This window comes from Pseudoliparis swirei, chromosome 4 (assembly GCF_029220125.1).
Source record: "Pseudoliparis swirei isolate HS2019 ecotype Mariana Trench chromosome 4, NWPU_hadal_v1, whole genome shotgun sequence".
NCBI lineage: Eukaryota > Metazoa > Chordata > Actinopteri > Perciformes > Liparidae > Pseudoliparis > Pseudoliparis swirei.
The window spans coordinates 4395074-4416987 of NC_079391.1; the positions used below are offsets into that span (position 1 = coordinate 4395074).

The window sequence follows — 21914 nt, forward strand, 5'->3', positions numbered from 1 at the left end:
ATGGAGATGTGTTGAATTGTGATTTATGTAGATGCATTACATTGTGGATTATGTGGACGCGTTGCATTGTGGATTATGTGGACGTGTTGCATTGTGATTTATGTGGATGCAGGTTTTTAGAAAAAAAGGAAGGAAGAAAAATGTATGGAATAAAAAGATGATACTAGTTTGTTATCCCTTTTCTTCGTTTTAACCCGAACGCCTCTGCAAAGCGGTGAAACCCATTTTCAGATTGAAAACAGAGTTTTTTTCCACATCGATTTGGTTTCATCTGATATGAATGCATGTGACCCCCTTTTCATGATGTCCACTGTAAGCTGTGTGGTGAAGGCCTGCTTACTGGACAATCTTTCCAAAACGACCCAGATGTTTTAACATATTGCACATACTTTATGCACATTGAAGAAAAGTAGACTTTTGTACAATATCTCACTAAATATATTTACATGACATACAATTCGCCATCAGTGCAATACATAGGAATGTTGCATATTTACCAAATGTTAGACTCTTTCCTTTATGAAGAAAAATAATTTCGATGACAGAAGCCGCTTATAACTAATGTGTAAAAGTAACATGTGCAACTTTCGTATTGGTAAAACACCTTCACAGGAAATAAAAAAAATAAAATCTTAGTACCACTGTATCAATAATCAAATATTAAGCATTGAAAAAGTAATAGATCACATGTACATATTTATATTCAATACATGTAATGGATTGCTTTTGTACAAATATTTCATATAACTTTGGCAGTTTATCGAGAACAAAGTTATCGGAAAAATATGAAACAATAATATCAAACAATGTGGTGTAAGCTTGCCTTCCAAAGCTCATGTTCACAGTGGTCATTCAGAAAGGCTGGAAGCTGATGGCCAAAAAACAAAAAGAACAAAAGAGCCAAAGAAAAGGAAAACATCTCCATCCTTTCCGCTAAGACTGTTAGCACTGGATGGCTGTCGTCATTGTTGTCATGGTTATAAAATTACAAACACCTATGAAGATTTACATAGCAGTCATCGCCATTTAAAAAAACACGGTCTATTTTCAGGTCGACTTAAAATACAAACAGTTTTGAAGGCAAAGAGGGGCGGGACCCAACTCGGTGGGAGAGACATGACCGACAAGAGGACATGCACAACAGTGCTTTGTGGAAGAAGAACGTGAAGCCCAAACAAAACCGAAAAAAACAGGATGCAAAAACAAAAACAAAAGACTTTGCAACAATCGAAAAACGCCACAGTCAGAAAAAACGACTTACACCGGACAAAATAAAATCGAGCAAATTTCAAACATACAAAGTTCACCATAATTTCATATACGTTGGTTTTTGTTCTTTTTTTTTCTCCACTGGTTTGGCACTTTATTGGAACAAATCTCTGTTCAAAAAAGACTAAATGTTGTACAAAAAGGTATTTCATGTCTCAACATAACTCATAGAATATAGTACTTGATAGTAAGCATACGGTAAGTAAACACTTGTACATACTGTAGTTTTTAAAATGAACATTCCAACAGATGTTTTTTTTTACGCACATGCACAAAAACAAACAAACAAACAAACACAACCCCTTTCTCTCTCGCTTGTCTTGCTGCCTCGGCCACATTTGGGCCTCCTGCGCTTCTCTTTGGACAATCTCATTCTCCAGCTTCTATCCAGAAAGAGCATCTGCTGCTATCGCTTCCTCCCCGTCTCACTTTTTTTTCTTTATATATCTCCCACTTAAGACGACACAACTTTTTTTTTCTTCCTGTAATACTGCATTTCTTTTTTTTGGTGCACATTACGATACTTCCTCCGCCGAGCGCGTGTCCATCTTGAGACGCACAAACTCTTTGGCCACCTCGTCGGTGGTCCTTTGAGAGAGTATCCTCATGATGGTGAGGCCAGTTTCGTCCATGCAGATGCTTTTCACCAGCGGGTAGCCGGCGGAGCAGCTGCCCTTGTCCGCCAGCTCTCTCAGCTGGATGACCGTCATGCCGATGACGCGGTCCTCGCGGGCGAAGCAGTAGTCCTTTACGGAGATGTGCAGCTCGTAGGCCTCCGGGCCGTGTTCGTTACTGAGAACGCTGGAAGAAACGACACAGGTGGGGTCAGAAAGGTCGTTCTCAAGAGTCGAGATGAGTTCACAAAAAGCAAAATCACCAGTGTTTAAACTATACTGTAGTTCTTCAGTACCGGGGATAACATAAATGCAGGGTTTGCCTCATTGTGACGCTGCCAAGTTATCTATATGTCGATTAAAATTATACACAAAAAATGTGTTAAAACATAATTAATGGCCCAAAGTGTCATTAACACATTTTGCTTTTTGGACAGTGACATTTGGCTCCCCATGGATGTATAGAGTCAGGAAGAAGACTGTGGCCCGGATGATATTTCCACAGCGTATTAAAATGTATAGCTGTGATGAGACAATTAATTTGTGTGTTTCGCAAGTGAAATGAATGTCTCTATTTAAATGAGCAATTATTCCGAGGCAGCTTTTTGGTTGCCAGCCACAGCTCCAGCGACGCTGGTGTTGTTTTTTCACCTTTCACCAGTGTGTGTGTGTGTGTGTGTGTCACTGTGGGATGTGTAGTCCTGAACACACCTACTGTACACTAACTGTACCCCCACTGTACACCCACAGACACGGTGCTAAGTAGTTTGACATATATTTTCACAACTGTGCAAGATGCAGTCATGAAACTAAGTTTGGATCAAGTTTAGTTGAGAACAAAATGAAGTCTGAGTTTTCAGAGCAAGGGTGCCAGTAGTAGGGGGGTAGGAAGAGGCCATTGCCCCCGAAACTTCAACCATTGCAGGATAGCGGCTAATTAAATTGATTTGTTTTTAATAATCCACAGCTACTTGAACGGCTTCTTAAGTGCTAATGTTTAATATATACACACATAAACATATATAAATAAATAATCTTCAGTATATATATAAATATATCTATTTACATATGTATATATGTGTGTATAATGTTCCAAATTTATAAATATATATATGTATATATATATATACATACATACATATGTGTATAATGTTAAATATATATATATATTTATATATTTATTTATTTATATATATAATGTTCAATAAGATAAACTTTGACCGTAAAATATTATGTGGTACATATGTGGGTAGAGGATCTTTCTTACTATACAGATAGCATACTGAATACTAATGTGAAGATTCTGTATTATATCGTACAGGTTCAGAATGTTGATCATGTTTAGGTTGTATGTAGGGAGCAAAATGCTAGATAATTTAAATAATCTTATGAAGAACAATGAGGTCGGTTACGCCCCACGCAGGCTGCATGATTACTCACTATTGGAATGTTTCGTTGTACTTTGGTGACCAGTTGTTATTCTTGGTCTTGGTGCTGAATTTGCGCTTCTTGTCGGTCAGCTGTGGGCCGACGGCGTTGACCTCCACAAACGGCCGGAACATGGTGTTGGTTTGCCAGATGAGGTTGTTCACTTCCAACACTGAGAACAATACACAGGGAACAAACATGGTGGACACAGTTTAGGATGAAGTCGACGCCAATGATGGCTGAATATATATATTCCTGGTCTTATTCTCTATCAGGGTTCAAACACATGTTGATGAATGGATTTCCAGGACTTTAAACCAAATTTTCCATGACCAAACTTGTTGTGAAAGCTCGGTGTATACATGAGTATAAAACCTTAAATGACACAATTAAATGAGACAATAGTTTGATTAAAGAGAATAAATATTTATATAAATGGTTATTCTTTTCATCAAACTGTGTAAATGAACATATGACTATATCAGATTTCCGTGACTTTCCCAAAACTTTTGGGATTTCATTTTACTCAAGGACTTTTCCCAGGCCTGGAAATAACCATTTTAAAATTCCATGACCTTTTCCAGGTTTTCCATGACCGTACCATGACGAACCCTGTCTATTTTTCAATGTGTATTCATCCTTTTTATCCCCACAGAGAACTGGTTAAATATAGAAAATATGGATAGACATATAGACCTAGATACTGTCACAGCAAATAAAAATCTTTGGATATCTATCATATATTCAAACTGCAAGAGTTTATTTGTAAACCATTTATGAACATACAATGTGCAGGGATCCATCCATCATAAAAAAGAGTGATTGTTTTTCTTCTTCTCACCCTTAACGCTGACTTTGTGCTCTCCGGTGCCAGGGTGAGAGACGAGATTCACTTGCATTGACACCTCCCCCACGGAGCCGTTGGATGACTGACCTGAACACACAGCAACACAACAGGGAAGAAAAAACAGAGTACAATGAGAATGGAGGAGAGAGAGAGAGACTGATCCCAAACAAAGACATCTCTCTCTCTCTGTAGCTTAAATTCTAAACCCATGAAAAACGAGTCGGGGAGTAAACTTGAATCCACCATATGAGGCGGAACAAGAGACACAACAAGAAGAAGGGGAAAAAAAGAGAAATAATCATCCTGGGTTGAAGGCCAGAGAGGAGGCAGATGTGGAGGGATGCACGAAAAAATCAATAAAAATGTTTTTGCACAATGAAATCCTGTAGAACTCCACAGGAATACACACAACACATTGCATTGGACTCTATGCAGTGAAGTCAGAGAGGAGGTCCAGAGGGAGTCGAGTTTCATCCACACTGGAAGGGATAAATTGATCCAATAGCTAATCAATATGTTCCAAGCATGCATTGCCTATTATACCTGGTAATGAGAAAAATAAGCCTTTTTGATGTATTGTTATTCAAATTAAGCCGAGGACATAGAAAATGATCTGGACACGGGGGCTGAAATTATGTCATTCATAAATAGATGCTGCGTGTTTTTTCTGGGATTAGAGACGGAGACACTGGAATGAGCAGTTTGAGGGGCGTGGGAGAACGGAGTGTGAACAAGACCAACGGCGCATATACAGTGGGCAGGGAAAGTATTCAAACCCCTTAAAAATGTTCATGCTTTGTTTCATTGCAGCCGTTTGCTAAAATCAAAAAAGTTCATTTTATTTCTGATTAATGTTCACTCGGCACCTCATCTTGACAGAAAAAAAAAGAAATGTAGAAATGTTTGCAAATTTATTAAAAAAGATAAAGATAAGTAGACCCTTTGCTCGGTAGTGAGTAGAAGCCTGTTGAGCTCGTACAGCCAGGAGTCTTCTTGGGAATGATGCAACAAGTTTTTCACACCTGGATTTGGGGATCCTCTGCCATTCTTAAAATTTAAAGGGGTCTGAATACTTGCCGTTTCAGCATCTCTACACCGACAGCTTATCCGAATTCAGGATGGAGTCCAATCGCCAAAAAGACTGCTCTATTTCAATATGCAAATTGTTAATAAATTATTGTTAAACTCTAATACAGTCCCTCCTGATTGAACTCCTGTTACAGGCACCGCATTAGACCAGTTGGTTCTCAACCTTTTTTCAACCTTTTTTTCAGTCATGTGACCACTGTAACATACTTTTTTCAGCCGAGTAACACCTAACCAGCCTAAAGCATTTCGGGTTTCTTAAAATAATGATGTAATACACAGCGCTGTGATGCCATCAGTGTCCGATTTGATATAGAATATTTACAATTTCGTTTTTGAATCTACACTTGTATATTATTGAATATTGATTAAATTATATTATTGAATATTTATTAAATTGACTACTTTTAAATTTTGTTTTAATGGATGGTCATTTTAAATATATATATATATATATATTATTGAATATTTATTAATGTATATATTTATATATATATATATATATTTAAAATAAGCATCCATTAAAAAAAACTTTAATTGTAGTTATTTAATAAATATTCAATAATATATATATATATATATATATATTTAAAATGAGCATATATTTTTAAAAAAAGTAAAAGTAGTCAATTAAATAAATATTCATGAACGGAATTTGAAATATTCAATATCATATATATATATATATACATATACATACATACATATTATATGTATTAATCTCACATACCCCTCGGAGTGCCTTTGCGTACCCCCAGGGGTACACGTACCACCATTTGAGAACCACCGTGTTTGACCACCTCGGATGAAACAGCGACGACATGGCGTCGACTCGAAGAGAGGAAGACAGAACTACATATAGAGCCATCTCCTATACGCCGCGTGCATACAGACGCCCATCTGCCAGTCAGGGGTTCGGCCTGCTGGCGTTCTCCCTCGCTCCCCGCCGCCCGCCTGCCGACGCAGCGTTCTGCAAGGCTGAACACGCCGAGGCGGCGAGGAGCTTAAAGCTTCGACTCAACGGCCCACTGGACTGAACTCCCCATCTCCAATCTCTTCCGAACACCTGAAGGTGTTTTTTTTTCACGCCTCGCCGTGGAGAGCGACGGGAGGGAGACAGAAAAAAAAAACGTCCACGGAAAAAGACGAGATGAACGTGACGACGGACGGAGGGAGGGAAAGAGAACAAGAGGGAATTCATACATTCACACTATAAGAAGAGAGAGTGAGAGAGAGAGCGAGAGAGATATAGAGAGAGAGACATAGAGAGAGAGTGAGCGTGAGAGAGAGTGAAAGCGAGAGAGAGAGAGTGAAAGCGAGAGAGAGAGACAGAGAGAGAGCGAGTGAGAGACAGAGAGAGAGAGTGAAGGCGAGAGAGAGAGAGAGTGAAAGCGAGGAGAGAGAGAGAGAGTGAAAGCGAGAGAGAGAGAGAGAGTGAGACAGAGAGAGAGAGGTGAGCGAGAGAGAGAGTGAGAGGAGAGAGAGAGAGAGAGGTGAGCGAGAGAGAGAGGAGAGGTGAGAGAGAGAGAGTGAAGGCGAGAGAGAGAGAGAGTGAAAGCGAGGAGAGAGAGAGAGAGTGAAAGCGAGAGAGAGAGAGAGTGAAAGCGAGAGAGAGAGAGAGAGAGAGACAGAGAGAGAGAGAGAGTGAAAGCGAGAGAGAGTGAAAGCGAGAGAGAGAGAGTGAAAGCGAGAGAGAGAGAGAGAGTGAAAGCGAGAGAGAGAGAGAGAGTGAAAGCGAGAGACAGAGAGAGAGTGAAAGAGCGAGAGAGAGAGAGAGAGAGCATGAAAGCATTTTAAGGCCCTTCTTGGTGAAGTGGTCACTGAAGAATGTGCTTATTTTCCATTTATTTATATATTAACAGTGAAAAGAGATAAAGGACGTGAAACAGAGAGGGGAGAAACGCAATCAGAGATCCTCCGAACACATTCACTGCCTTTGTGGAGGAAGCTAAAGATACGTGGAGGATACATTGGGCCCGGGGAACTGGAAGAGACACTATTTTCAATCAGTTTTTAAATACCACAAGAAGGAGCTTGTGAAACCAGGCGTTTCCTTCTCATTGATGCACTTAAATGTGTTCTGTTACCTGTTCCTGAAGTAACATTTGAAAAAAAGGATGCGACAACAGCGACACCATTTGAATTTAACTACTCGAGTTCATCAAGATTACGGACTGAGGAAAGTAATTAAGTGCTGTGGTGCGATAGCATCCACCGTGTGCGTGTTTATCAGCATCTTTCACGATCCGAGCGTCTCCGAGCATCTCTCGGTCGTCCATTTCTCACCTGAAGCGCTTCACCTGGAACTTTAGAGGTAATCCCACCACTGCCTGAACGGAAACCCAATGGCGCCCAATCGAGTTCATTACCTTGAGAGATTTGGGTGCATATGTATTTCTTGATCAAGGCATCTGTAGGTTGAGTGTAAAGGCTGAGAGCATATTTGAGGGACTTCATATCGGCGCTTTTTTCAAGGAAGGTTTTCTTCAGCCCGTTTCCTCCGGCGTGGAAGTATTGCTGAAAAACAAAAGAGCAGCTCGGATTTAGACTTTAACTTCGGGATAACTAAACACGACATCATCGCCTCTCGCTCGAGGTCACGCGAGGCGGCGGGGGTTGCAGTTGTGCTGACGGCACGTATCGCCTCTGGTTATGTGGACAGGATGCATTTAACCAGGAGGCGACCGACACATAAAGACACCAGACAAGAGGCGGCGGTAATAGCCACGTAGCTTCGCTAATTACCGCGCATTTACATTTGAACCCGCTGCTTGGGTGGCTAATGCCCAATTGTGCTGATAAGCCTGATAAGCTGAGGACAGAGAACAAGGCTTCGCCCTTTTTTTTAATTTTTTAATGCTGTCGGTGGGAGGGTGGCCACGGACACAAAGTTAAGAAGAAGTACTTGCAAACGTATTTCAAAACCCTTTATTATTTTTGTGCCAATGAAAGTTTGTTGGAGTTACACTACCGTTCAAAAGTTTGGGGTCACTTAGAAATGTCTTTATTTTTCAAAGAAAAGCACTGTTTTTTCATTAAAGATAACATTAATCAAAAATACACTCTATACATTGTTAATGTGGTAAATGACTATTCTAGGTGGAAACGTCTGGTTTCTAATGAAATATCTCCAGAGGTGTATAGAGGCCCATTTCCATCAACGATCACTCCAGTGTTCTAATGGTACATTGTGTTTGCTCATCGCCTTAGAAGACTAATATCTGATTAGGAAACCCTTGTGCAATTATGTTAGCACAGCTGAAAACAGTTATGCTGGTGATGTAAGCTATACAACTGGCCTTCCTTTGAGCTTGAAGTTTGAAGAACAAAATTAATACTTCAAATATTAACACTATTTCTAACCTTGTCAATGTCTTGACTATATTTTCAATTCAATTTTCAATTCATTTGATAAATAAAAGTGAGTTTTCATGGAAGACACGAAATTGTCTGGATGACCCCAAACTTTTGAACGGTAGTGTATATTTTCGGATGCCTTGTTGGGATCCGAGATCTCAAAATCTCACACCCCCAGAGGCCCTGATGTTATAGTTAAGTCGTTTTTTTTAGCTGACATTTGAGCCGAGTGACGCCCCCAATAGGGACTGGTTGGTATTTATGTTATTTTATGAATTATTTGTACTTAATCAGCGTGGAGGGAGGCACTGGTTTCCGTTCATCCAGAGGAAAACAGTTTAATGACACAGTAAATAAGAAAAACTGCATTAAAATGAATCTACAACGAAGCCTGCAGTGAACAATACATACATATTTTGGATTATGAAGTTTATGCTAAATTGCTTTCTATAGCCTACCATGTTAAATCAAAAACATGCATTTGCAATAATGATTGTACATTTTTGATTACAATTAACTTAATGACTCCTTTACTAGTGAAAGAAAACAAGAATCTTCTGAACCCTTTGGGACTCAATAATAATCAATAATCCTGATAATATTTTAGTATTTCCACATCACCTTATATTACATCGAATAATTAAACAAGCCATTTCAAACAGGTATACCGGTATATATATTTTATATACACTACCGTTCAAAAGTTTGGGGTCACTTAGAAATGTCTTTATTTTTCAAAGAAAAGCACTGTTTATTCAATAAAGATAACATTAATCAAAAATACACACTATACATTATTAATGTGGTAAATGACTATTCTAGGTGGAAACGTCTGGTTTCTAATGAAATATCTCCAGAGGTGTAGAGAGGCCCATTTCCATCAACTATCACTCCAGTGTTCTAATGGTACATTGTGTTTGCTAATCGCCTTAGAAGACTAATGGATGATTAGAAAACCCTTGTGCAATTATGTTAGCACAGCTGAAAACAGTTATGCTGGTGATATAAGCTATACAACTGGCCTTCTTTTGAGCTTGAAGTTTGTAGAACAAAATTAATACTTCAAATATTAATCATTATTTCTAACCTTGTCAATGTCTTGACTATATTTTCTATTCAATTTTCAATTCATTTGATAAATAAAAGTGAGTTTCCATCTCCTTATGGATGAATTTTCATCTCTCCATCACACATTACTAACTGCTTCCTCTCCCGTGTCTTTGTGACTTCACGTCTCGTAGGGTCCATTGGACCTGTTGATGCCCCGCCCACTCCTCCTCTCTACCTCCGTCTGCCTGATGGATCACGGAGGTCTGGATCGTGGTCCATGCCTTCTACACTCTGTCATATTCATTGAATGTGTTGTAACTATGTAATGATTCCTTCTGGTCACATGACATCTATTCTCCTGTCCATCCTGGAGAGGGATCCTCCTCTCTTGCTCTCATGAAGGTTTCTTCCCTTTTTTTCCGCCTGAAAGGTTTTTTTCTATTTCTTGGGGAGTTTCTCCTGATCCGATGTGAGGTCAAAGGTCGGGGATGTCGTAGGTGTACAGACTGTAAAGCCCTCTGAGGCAAATTCGTAATACTGGGCTATATAAAATAAACTGGATTGAGTGTGTTGCTACATATTGGAAGAGGCCCAGAGTGTTTCTGCTCGGCTGCCACGCTGCCTTCCCTCTGACAGGCATCAAAAACATCTCCCCGCCTCCGGCCCAGTTAGGTGCCAGACGGCCATCCTTCCTCCAGAAGACTATATGTCGTCAGTCTCGTATCTTCAGCCTTTTTCCTTCTCTTCTTCCTTTTGTTCTATTTTCTCCTTCATTCCTAAATGTATATTTAATTATCCTGGAGGGCTGATCAGCGGTAAGCATCTCGTGGTTAAACTCCTCTCTTGAGTCTTTATTACATCTACACAAACAGGTGCTCCCATGTAAATGGCGCATTCTGATGTGGATACCACACACCCACACACACACACACACACATTGAGGATTCAGAGAGGGAGAAACATCTGGCTCTCTGTGACAATCCCTCACCAGCCGGAGTTTAGAGGAAGAACCTGAGAGTCCATCATCGGGAGTCCGTGGAATAGATTGCGTGCCATCTGCCGTCACATACTAACTCCTCCATGTGGAACCAGTGCATCCACCCATCATCCTTCCCATTAGCTTTCACAGGGTCAAAGTTTAGTCTGGATGAAATATTTTTAGCGGGTTAATCACTAAATGCACTCGAAGCTTAAAATATGTAAGTAGATATACTGTGTATTGACGTGTATTAATACAATATGTCACTTTTGGGGTAGCATTTAGGCTCATGAATGAAATAGTAGAAGCCAATATTACATATTTAAGAAGAAAAAAGAAAAAAACTTTGGATTCAGAAAGGCATTTATCACTTTTAGTTGACTTTTTATTGACAAATATTCCTTTTTTATTATAGTTTTAACTATGTATTGGCTCTGTGGCACTCTGAGATTCTTGGATGAAGAGTGCCTTACAAATAGAATCCATTATTATTATTTTTATTATTATATTTGTAGTTAATGTACAGTATATTCTGCCCCTTTTAAATGCATCACTAATTTTTTTGTCTTTTGTAGATTGAAATATTAAATTGTTATTGTTATCACTATGATTATTAATTCAACATCTTTTGACACTTCAATAGGATTTTAAAGCCTTTAAGTTTTTTCAATCACCCATCTATGTTATCCAACCATATACAGTAAACAGTACCTTGATAACATCGTCAGCCTTAAGTGATTCTAGCATTAAATGTCATGTTTTTGAAATCCTCGTTGCACAATGACAAATTCACAAAACGAGATTTTCTGCCGTGCACTCAACATGGAAAATATGCATCTCGGGGTCTGATCTCCAAACTCTCCGAAGGCGTCGCTGATCTACGTTAATTGATGCTTCTCATCGGAATACTGATGAACAGAATTCCAGCGGCGTGATTGATAGGAACTGTCAGGTGGTTTCCTTGGAGACGGCAGAATCAATTAGTTGCGTCTGCACTTTATGATGCGGCGCGTTCCCCCGAGTGGCACCTCGCCATAACTCTCTTACTGTCCCGGCAGGATGGGGGAGGGGCTAGGCCTTCAAATCCCTTAACTCCAAAAAAAAAAGAGGAGTATATGGCAATAAATCGAACAGCGCTGCATTTTTTCTTTTCAACGTTTTTTCTCGCCGAGAAGCTTTTTGGCAAGTTCCCATATTCCCTGGATTACGAATTCTTTGCGTGTCCTCTCGTCTCTTTGCGGCTATTCTGCGTCTCAGAAAAGAAACGACGAGACAGGAGATATATTTTGAGGAAAAAAAAGAAAAGACGAGATTGCAAATCATTAACGGCGGCTCATTCGCAAATTGAGAGGCGACGGTGAAGGATAATACTTGTCTCCATTTTAGTCAGTTTGACATTAAAATGAAGAAACACACACACACACACACACGTCTTTTGATTTACACAATTCTCACTGAAGGCCATTTGCATATCTCTGCTCCGCTTTGCCTCGGGTGGCTCTCCTGTCTTTTCTTAAGGTCAAGTGTAGCCCACCCGGGGTGTCTCTCGCCGCGCGGCCGACACTCTAATCTCCATAAAACTCACCTTGATGGTGGGCAGCACCAGGTCCAAGGCCGCACACTGCCGCGGAGTCAGACTTCTGGCTTCCTCTCGAGTCACATGCTCCTGCAGAGTCAAACACTCAGATTCAAAACGCTTCAAATATGAAGCTGTTATTCCAGTTATTTGGTAATGACCTGAAGGTGAGCCATGAGTATTCACTGTTTCCAAAACAGTCGTTTTCAAACTGCCGGTTTCTGTCTCGCTGTCTCACACTTGTTCTAATAACCTATTTTAATCCTGAAATTTGTGGATTGATGACAGTAAAAATAGCTTCTGGCTCTGCCTTGTTTAACAGGTGTTTGCCCTAAATATGACATTAATGGTTTCATAAAAATGGTCTTTAAATCACAGATGCAAACATTACCACACACTTGGTCTTAATCTGTCCGTCTGGCTGCTCATGTGTACAAAAAAAACACATTTAATAACACATTTAGAAGAGGGATGCACGATAAGGTAGACTGTGAAAACACACATGTCATCCCTGCATGTGCTTTATGATATATTATAGATATATCTCCCTGCAATCTATTTAAAACAGATTTTAAATAGCTGGTGTGAGACAAAAAAAAGAAAGCTTTATTCAACATCTGCGTGAGCTCCAAAGTAATGAAGGAAAAAATCGACTTCTCTAATGAAAACCACATGATGCTTTTTATTCGATGGGGCAGGTAGAATTTTGTGTTCAGATATAATTGATTGCGCACTTTATGATATGATTACTCGTGAAATGTATAATTGAATGAAAAGAAAGGGTTCACTTTCTCCCAAATTTAAGAAAGGGAGCAAATAAAACAAAACAAAAAGCCCAAAAAGGACCACGCACACAACCACAAGTGACTCTGCTGCCAGTCTCTGGTCAAAGTTCAGAGTGTTTGAATAGAAATTTGAGTGGTATTCATTTTGATTATTAAAAAAAAAGGAATTCAGCTGAAGATAATCAGTCATATTTATAAATGTCAAGTAAGTAAGTAAGTAATTTATTTTCCATAGGTACATACATAACGTGTACATAGTGACAGGCATTGATAAAAAACAAAATGTACGAATGGAGGACCGTCCAAAGACCGAGGTCTGTCGGCTCCTCTGAGATGAGGAGTTGGACGGCCCCGCCCCGAACCCTTTAGCCCCGCCCCCTTTAGCCCGGCCCCTCCCAACTACTACAGGCAGACAAACAGTACACACACATATGGATCAAAACATAAAATGTCGTACAAGCAACGACAAAACCCCAGAACAGGAAAAAGAAAAAAGAAAACAAAGAAAAGAAAAATAGTAAAAATAATAATAAAGGCAAATGTGAAGTACTGATAACTTAGAACAAATAATATCACGAACATCAAGGTATGTATATAACATTTTATTTAAATATCTTTCCTCTAGTGTACTGTGCCGCCAGGCTGTATATCAATAATAATAACATTTAAAGTGATGTGAGATGGCGTTTAAGGCGAGAACCAAATGCCTTGGTGGTGGATGATGAAGAGGAAACCATCTGTGTACTAACCTCCTGTAAGAGGTCCCACACGCATGAGTACAAACACACACACACATGTATACATATACTTATGTATATAAATGCACATGACCTCTCATTGCTCTGCATCAGTATGACTCTACCATACGTCTCTGTGGACCTGTCATAGAGCTGTTGTTAGTAACACCAGTGTAACCACTGATCCGTCCCAGTGGCTCACGACGCGGCGCTCAGGGGATTACACGTCCTCCGGTGGCGCCGGCAATTAAATATCAGGCCGGCTGGTGTTGCACGGCGTTCCACCGCACCCTGTGAGAGCCTGCAGTAGCTTAACTAGGCTGACCAGACGTCCTCTTTCCCCGGACAGGTCCTCTTTTTGAGACCGAAAAAATGCGTCCGGCAGGGATTCCAAAAACGTCCGGGATTTTGCTGCGTCGGATATTTGTGTTTCTCCGGGTCTTTCACAAACTAGTATTTACCCCTTACAAGTTTTGGAAATGGTATCTCCCATACGTTCCACCTTCTCGCGCGAGCTCTGACTGGAGAGAGATCAGTCGTTGGTCGACCGATCTCAGGGTTGCCAGATACACGAAAATGATCCTCCTTTTAGGCATGTATATCACAAAACAGGCAGAACAAGAGGGATGTTTAATCGCTCAGCACCCCCCCCCCCTATCTCAGGGGGGGCATCATGAAGGAGTTATGCTTAGGGCACCGACATGGCTAGCGGCAGCACACTGACTACTACCCAAGTGTCCTCTTTTTCACAAACTCCAAATCTGGTCACCCTAGCTTAACAATTACATAACCCATCCATCCATGTGTTGGTAAAGTGAATATAAGGGCACAATAAGTTGCAGGTGCTAACTGGTCCATTTATTTCCATCCAATCGATGTCAGACTGCGGTCGAGAGAAACATCTGTTTTACGCTCTTGTTAGCTTGTCATGATGTTATTCCCTCCAACGTGTCGTTACTTATATGGAAAGCTACAGAGAAGAGTCTAAGTGTATCTATCTGCCACTGTTTACAATACAATACGTGATGTTTAGCACCCTTAGAGATGTTCACTGAGATGACAACGAGTGGGCAGAGCTAATGTCAGCTAAGCTAACCGACGATTCGCTAACATTAGCTAAACCCGCCTTTGGTTCATCCAAGAAGAAGTTACCTTCAGTTTGGACAGCTGTCCCAAGTCCTTGGCGGCGTTGAAGATCATCTGAGCTCCCTGCTGTAGGCCAGACAAACAGATGTTGCCATTAATGCAAAGAAAGTAAAGACTCAATAGATGAATAGGGAAGAAAACCGAGCGACAGTAGACAAAATGGGGTGAAGTAAGTGTGTTTTTTAAAGGTGGAATGAGTAAGATATAACATTGAGTAACGAGGTAATGTTATCAGCAGAATGTGAGGTGACACAGTCGGTGTTATGTTAAAGTCTACGGACTGGTTTATAAAGATATCTACTGGTATGCTAACCAGCTAACTAGACCCGACCTGTGCTGAGCTGTAAAAGACCTTCTGTCTCATGGGTCACGGAGGTCTGGATCGTGGTTCATGCCTACTACCAACTATTCATACACTCTGTAGATACAAAAACAAAATATATTTATATATACTACCACATACATCTTCATAATAATTTTTTTTTTACATTTATAACTCTCAAAGATTTTTTATAAATAATTCCTTAAAAAAAAAAAAAATCACCATTCTTTTCTTTCTTATTCAATTTTTTTTCCATAATGACTCCTACAACAAAATACATCTTCTTTTTTTATACCTTTTTTTTTTTTACACGTGAACTGCAAAAATCTCACTCTCATCTATATTTATATTTGTATGAAAATAAACTTTTGTACACAGTCTGGCAGTGACTTTGCTAGCTGTGTTTATTGTCTGCATTATATTTAAAAATAAATCATATTATTTGAAATATAAAAATAATAAAAAATAAAGGTTTTGTGGTCATTATTCAGCCGACGTTATTCATGATCCGTATCGCCGTTTTTTGTACTGTTTTTATTAAATTTACCCATACTCATTTAATGTGTTATAACTCTGTAATGATTCCTTCTGGTCACATGTCATCTATTGTTCTGTCCATCCTGGAGAGGGATCCTCCTCTGTTGCTCTCCTGGAGGGTTCTTCACTTATTTCCACCAGGAAAGGCTTTTTTCTAATTTCTCCTGATCCGATGTGAGGTCAAAGGTCAGGGATGTCGTGTGTGTGTACGGATTGTAAAGTCCTCTAAGGCAAATTCGTAATTTGGGATATTTGGCGATATAAAATACACTGACTTGAATTTAATTTATACCGCTCGACACTCTAGAGGCGGTAGTGAGTCGTTGCATCGACCGACCGCTTCCAGAGAACGAAGAATAATAAAACACACCACGTGGGTTTTTAGTCTTGTTTTTTAGGTGGAATAAATTAAAAGTGGCAGAAAAAAAAGAGAAACTGTCTCACGCCCTCGAGAAGAGCTCACCAGAGAAACCAGTTAGCTCAAACCTCAGCACCGGCGTTCTGGTCCAAGAGGACCGACTAGACTCTCTGCCAGTCCAACAACATTGATGTTGCTGCTGTTACCCGGGTTACAGTCCACCGCCGGCCAGCTGGGCTCAGCGTGCTGATGTAAAATATAGGCCTTCACCTCACGTGGAGATTATAACAGAGTGTTATTTTGTTTATCTCTCAAGAGTTTTAGCAATTGTGTCAAATTTCGTGTATTCTTGCTTTGCTGTTAGTGGGTAGTTGGCTTCTTTAAAAAAAAAAAATATATATATATATACACTACCGTTCAAAAGTTTGGGGTCACCCAGACAATTTCGTGTCTTCCATGAAAACTCACACTTTTATTTATCAAATGAATTGAACATTTCATAGAACATATAGTCAAGACATTGACAAGGTTAGAAATAATGATTAATATTTGAAGTATTCATTTTGTTCTTCAAACTTCAAGCTCAAAGGAAGGCCAGTTGTATAGTTTATATCACCAGCATAACTGTTTTCAGCTGTGCTAGCATAATTGCACAAGGGTTTTATAATCAGACATTAGTCTTCTAAGGCGATTAGCAAACACAATGTACCATTAGAACACTGGAGTGATAGTTGATGGAAATGGGCCTCTATACACCTCTGGAGATATTTCATTAGAAACCAGATGTTTCCACCTAGAATAGTCATTTACCACATTAACAATGTAGAGAGTGTATTTTTGATTAATGTTATCTTTATTGAAAAAACAGTGCTTTTCTTTGAAAAATAAAGACATTTCTAAGTGACCCCAAACTTTTGAATGGTAGTGTATATATATATATATATATATATATATATATATATTGTTTGGACCAGGTAGTAAAGGTAAAGTGCTGTCCCTCTTTTCCAATAGCATCACATTACACCTTGCATCTTTAAAGCTAAATATTTGTTTGAACTCCAAAGTGCCACAGAGTATAAAACTGTTTGAACGCTGCTCGACATGATGGCATTAAAGTGCACTTTCATGTTTCCATAGACAACAAACCAAAAGCAACAAAACAGTCGAATAAAATACTCCTGAGATATGTATAAAAAAAGAAAAAGAAAGTCAACCCAGCTCCAACGGAAGGATTAACGATTCACCCCCACGCGTGTGAAGATTTATAGTCGCCGCGTTTCATTTTCCCCGTGCAGTAATTTGTATGTTGTGCAGGAGCATGAGAGAGCTGAACAGATGGAGGATAAGAGAGAGTGAGGGAGTGAAGAGGAGGGAGGTGGAGGGCGTGCCAAGAGATACAAGAGTAAGAGAATAAGGGAAGACAAAAAAACAGATGATTGATCAAACTCACACTCTGGTCACTCAGCGGAGGCAGAACAATGGTTATCTCGATGGTGTTCAGCACGATCTTCCACAGCTCTTTGAGGACCCGCTTCAGAACTGTCTTCTCACATATCTTGGCAAATAACATCAAACTGCAAAGCGGGAAGAAAGAAAATAAAAGCACGTGTCAGGTCAAACTGAGCTAACGCGGCTAAAGACGCTAACAGGCGACGACTGTTTCACGAATGATATAAAAACACACACCTGTGATTCGTGGACTAAACGCGGCGGCTTTACGCTTTAATCTCGGCCCCGTTGTGCGAGGAAGGATTTGGTATTTTCCATTTCATTAAGAGGATTCCCTGTAATACCCTATTGGCCTCGATGTTGCTTTTGACAAACGGCGGAGAGCGATTCCCGGAGTTCAGCCGAAGCACGTCGGCCCGCGCTTCTTTTGAAGAACGGAAATAAATACGTTCCACGGAAGGTTGAACGGATAATGCTGGTCTAAAAATAAAAGTAAATTGGTTGTAATCGCGATACCGCTGTATTCATTTCATGCGATTTTATATACATTTTTTTATTTATAAAAAAACTGGAAATAGAAACAAATAAAACGTGGAAAAACTCATCATTGGTTGTAATCTGTGCATTACTGTTGGGCCCCTCACCGTTTACCTCACTGACCATATCAGTGACATCTATGATTACCTGTTGCTCTTCAATTACTACATCAGAACTAGAAACTAGACTCCGACACATGAGAGTATTCTATAATTTAAAGTGGTTATCAAATGGATATATATATATATATATGTATTTAAAATTAGCTTCCATTCAAACATCCCTTTGAAATAAATTTTTTTATAAATATTTAATCAAATAAAAGTTTGAAAAAATTTACTGATATATTGTATATTAAATCAGAGGACATGGAGATAAATTGGCATCATATTGCATATTACACGCATTCAAATAACGATACACCTGTTGAATGTATCGTGGGCTAACATGGGGCTGCATGTCCACACAGCAGCCCTCCATGTCGCTCTTTAAAAAAAGAGACTGCGCGGCAATGACGACATGAAAAAAGTGCTGCTACATTTAACATATTTTTGCCGTAGCAGAGCAATATATGCTAACTTATCTCCGTGTCCTCGTCACCGTGACCTCCCGTGAGCGCAGCGAGCCGAGAGCAAGTCAAACCCGCCAATAGAAACCCCTCGCTTCGGCAGCATAAGCCCCGCCCACTACGTGGAAACAACTCGTAGATTTTAGTTTCGTGAGCGAAAGTTTTTTTATTCGAGAGCGCAGTTTATTTTTTGTTCGCAAATGTCTTTATTTTGACAGCAGAAATTCTTATTTTGTTTGCGTAATAAAGACACAAATCTACCTTCATAGAGAACCACTGGTCTATAAGACCGGACCACCATCAGCTCGTGATGTAGGACTCACTTCAACACAATCAGGCCATTGTGAACATACGCCGATCGACATGCAGTGACCCTTCGGCCACATTGAGAATAATATACATTACAGCATGTAAAAATCAAAATACATGTATCTACAACCAGCCTTTGTCCTCAATACATGCGTCCTTACTTGAGGAGGCAGGTCACGCCCATTAGTGTGCAGAGGCAGCTGGAATCTGCATATCTACTGATCATCTTCACCTTACAGATTCTGGTCTGATACGACCACACCGAAGATAAACCCTGACAATCCAGAGTTCAATCTGACAGCGGTCCGTTTGAAAGATGTGTGTGTGTGTGTGTGTGTGTGTGTGTGTGATTGGCTAACCTGACCTACCAGATGGATCGTTCCACCGAACCATCTGAGGAGCTGTCATTGGAAAAGGGCAAGCGCTTTCACAAAACACGCGGCAGCTGATTGGACGAACCATCAATTACCAAAACCAGTCGGGAGAAGAGCGAAATAACTTTTCCCCACCGAGAAATGTCTCCATACCCCTCTAGATCTGATATGCCTGATGTTATATTACCACTATAGGAGTCTGTGTGTTATTTACAACACACACACACACTTAAGCAAAGTAGCTGCCAGTCTCAGACCTGCTGAACACAAACGCATTACTCGATGTCTGACAAGATGGATTTTCCTGCGATAAGTGATTCTCATCTCATAAAATCACGAGAGTCCAGCTGCTGTGCGAGATAAGGAGTCGGCCTGTCAATTGTTTGTTTTATTTATTCTGTGATATAAATGACGGAAACGACATTTTAAAAAAGCACACGTACAAGTGACAAGAAAATAAAAATACGTCTAATCATGTGAGTCCACTTCACACGCTGCTTATACATTTTACCAATTTAAATCCTTCTCTGACGTCACCGTAACCTTTTAAGCACCAAGCTTTTTTTAGGCCTCTGGTCCGAAAAGTGCATACCCAAACTAAAAGAGCTGTATCTCTGCAACCACGAGGGCTATTTCAATAATTTTTTACCTTTTTAAACATGTATTTCTTTTGTTCAGATGTGTACATATCAGTATACAGGACTGTCTCAGACAATTAGAATATTGTGATAAAGTTCTTTATTTTCTGTAATGCAATTAAAAAAACAAAAATGTCATGCATTCTGGATTCATTACAAATCAACTGAAATATTGCAAGCCTTTTATTCTTTTAATATTGCTGATTATGGCTTACAGCTTAAGAAAACTCAAATATCCTATCTCTAAATATTAGAATATCATGAAAAAGTATACTAGTAGGGTATTAAACAAATCACTTGAATCGTCTAATTAACTCGAAACACCTGGAAACACATTTTCAAATGTTTGATTTTGTTTTGCTGTTATAAATCTTTTTTTTTACTTGGTCTGAGGAAATATTCAAATTTTATGAGATAGGATTTTAGAGTTTTCTTAAGCTGTAAGCCATAATCAGCAATATTAAAAGAATAAAAGGCTTGCAATATTTCAGTTGATTTGTAATGAATCCAGAATGCATGACATTTTTGTTTTTTTAATTGCATTACAGAAAATAAAGAACTTTATCACAATATTCTAATTTTCTGAGACAGTCCTGTATATGTTACTGGGTAAGAGTAAATGAAGATGGCACATAAAAAACTTATAAAAATGTCAGGTCCGAATTGAAAAAAAAGCACTTTCAGGATGATTATATGTTTGGAATGAGGCAGTTGAAAGGTTTAAAACTCTCACAAATCATATTAAAATGTGTTAACATTCTCCCTGCAAAGTTTGACTTTGAAAAAGTAAAGCAGAACAAAATTAGAGCGGTTTTAGTACAAAAACCTCTCTAAAATGTTGCATTTGAATTTTCTCATGTAACAAACCATATATTACACTTCTATGTTACTCATGGTGTTCAATATATACAAATACAGCGTTTTTCAACTTTTGAAGAAAGAAAAAAAAGGCCACAATTGAAATTTGATGGCGGAGCATATCGATGCCTGAATTAAAGACTTTCAATTGGTCTGCAGACGCCAACACTGCCTCCCATGTTAAAGGGTTTGAACTCCGGCATCCGGTGAAAGACTCACTTCTTATCCAGGAGGTCCATAAGAGGCCGGAGGACGGTCTCTGCATCCATGGCGGCGTTGCTCCCTTTGGCCGGCCCCTTCATCTGGACCAGCTCCTGGTTCATCTGCTTCACGCAGTCCTCGATCACATCTTGGAAACTGTGAGACAGAAACGAAAAATAAACCCTTGAACCGTTCTCTGGCGGGTTTGTATGTTCCGCTGCGGCGGCAGAGTGACGTCGAGGCTCCAGAGGCTACGTTTAATATTCCATGTTTCGCTCTCCAACAGCGTTTTTTGGAGCTCCTGGATAAAAAATCCCAGGTCGGAGGTGACTGTGCGTTCAATAGACGCAAAGGCCGAGATGCTCCCCGGTGCATAGAAAACACATTCCTCACGTCTGGTATGCTAAATATCAAAATCGGCTATATCGGCTATAGGTGTATCCACCAACTATTTCTTTGAATGTTGCTTGTTGAAGCTCATAGATTGGACGATAACCTCTGAAAAAGAGTCAGAATGAGAAATTAAAAAATCACAATCGTAGAATTGCACTCTGTGTCTTTTAATAATGTTACATTTGTACTGTTTTTCTTTTACTGTGCGAATAAATAAAAATAAAAATAAATTTTAAAAACTCACAATTGTATATATTTCAGTGTCATTAAAATAATGTGATTAGTCCTATTTTCATTTATACCATTTCAAGGCCTTTCCATTCACGTAATACATTTTTTTGTATTTGGATTATTATAATTATTATTATTAAATTATATTATTATTAGCACATTTCTATAATATTTTTTAAATCTTTTTTATCGTTTATTTTCTATATCTTTGTTGTTTGCTGCTACGGGCTGGCTGCGGGCCATCAAACTAAATTCCGTTGTATAA

The 21914-nt window shown here is 39.4% G+C and overlaps 1 protein-coding gene across 2 annotated transcripts in view; it reads right to left on the reverse strand.

Annotated features, from left to right (window-relative positions):
• Positions 1-683: 683 nt before the first annotated feature.
• Positions 684-21914, reverse strand: part of LOC130193219 (protein unc-13 homolog C-like) — a 153777-nt gene continuing 132546 nt past the window's right edge. For both annotated transcript variants that reach the window (XM_056413662.1, XM_056413663.1), the window contains 8 exons: positions 21044-21181; positions 17542-17665; positions 14881-14940; positions 12216-12296; positions 7614-7761; positions 4153-4245; positions 3324-3483; positions 684-2070 (listed from right to left, as the gene is read on the reverse strand). In XM_056413662.1, the coding sequence (XP_056269637.1) occupies positions 1785-2070; positions 3324-3483; positions 4153-4245; positions 7614-7761; positions 12216-12296; positions 14881-14940; positions 17542-17665; positions 21044-21181 (1090 nt within the window). In that variant the 3' untranslated portion in view covers positions 684-1784. The remainder of the gene's footprint in view (positions 2071-3323; positions 3484-4152; positions 4246-7613; positions 7762-12215; positions 12297-14880; positions 14941-17541; positions 17666-21043; positions 21182-21914) is intronic.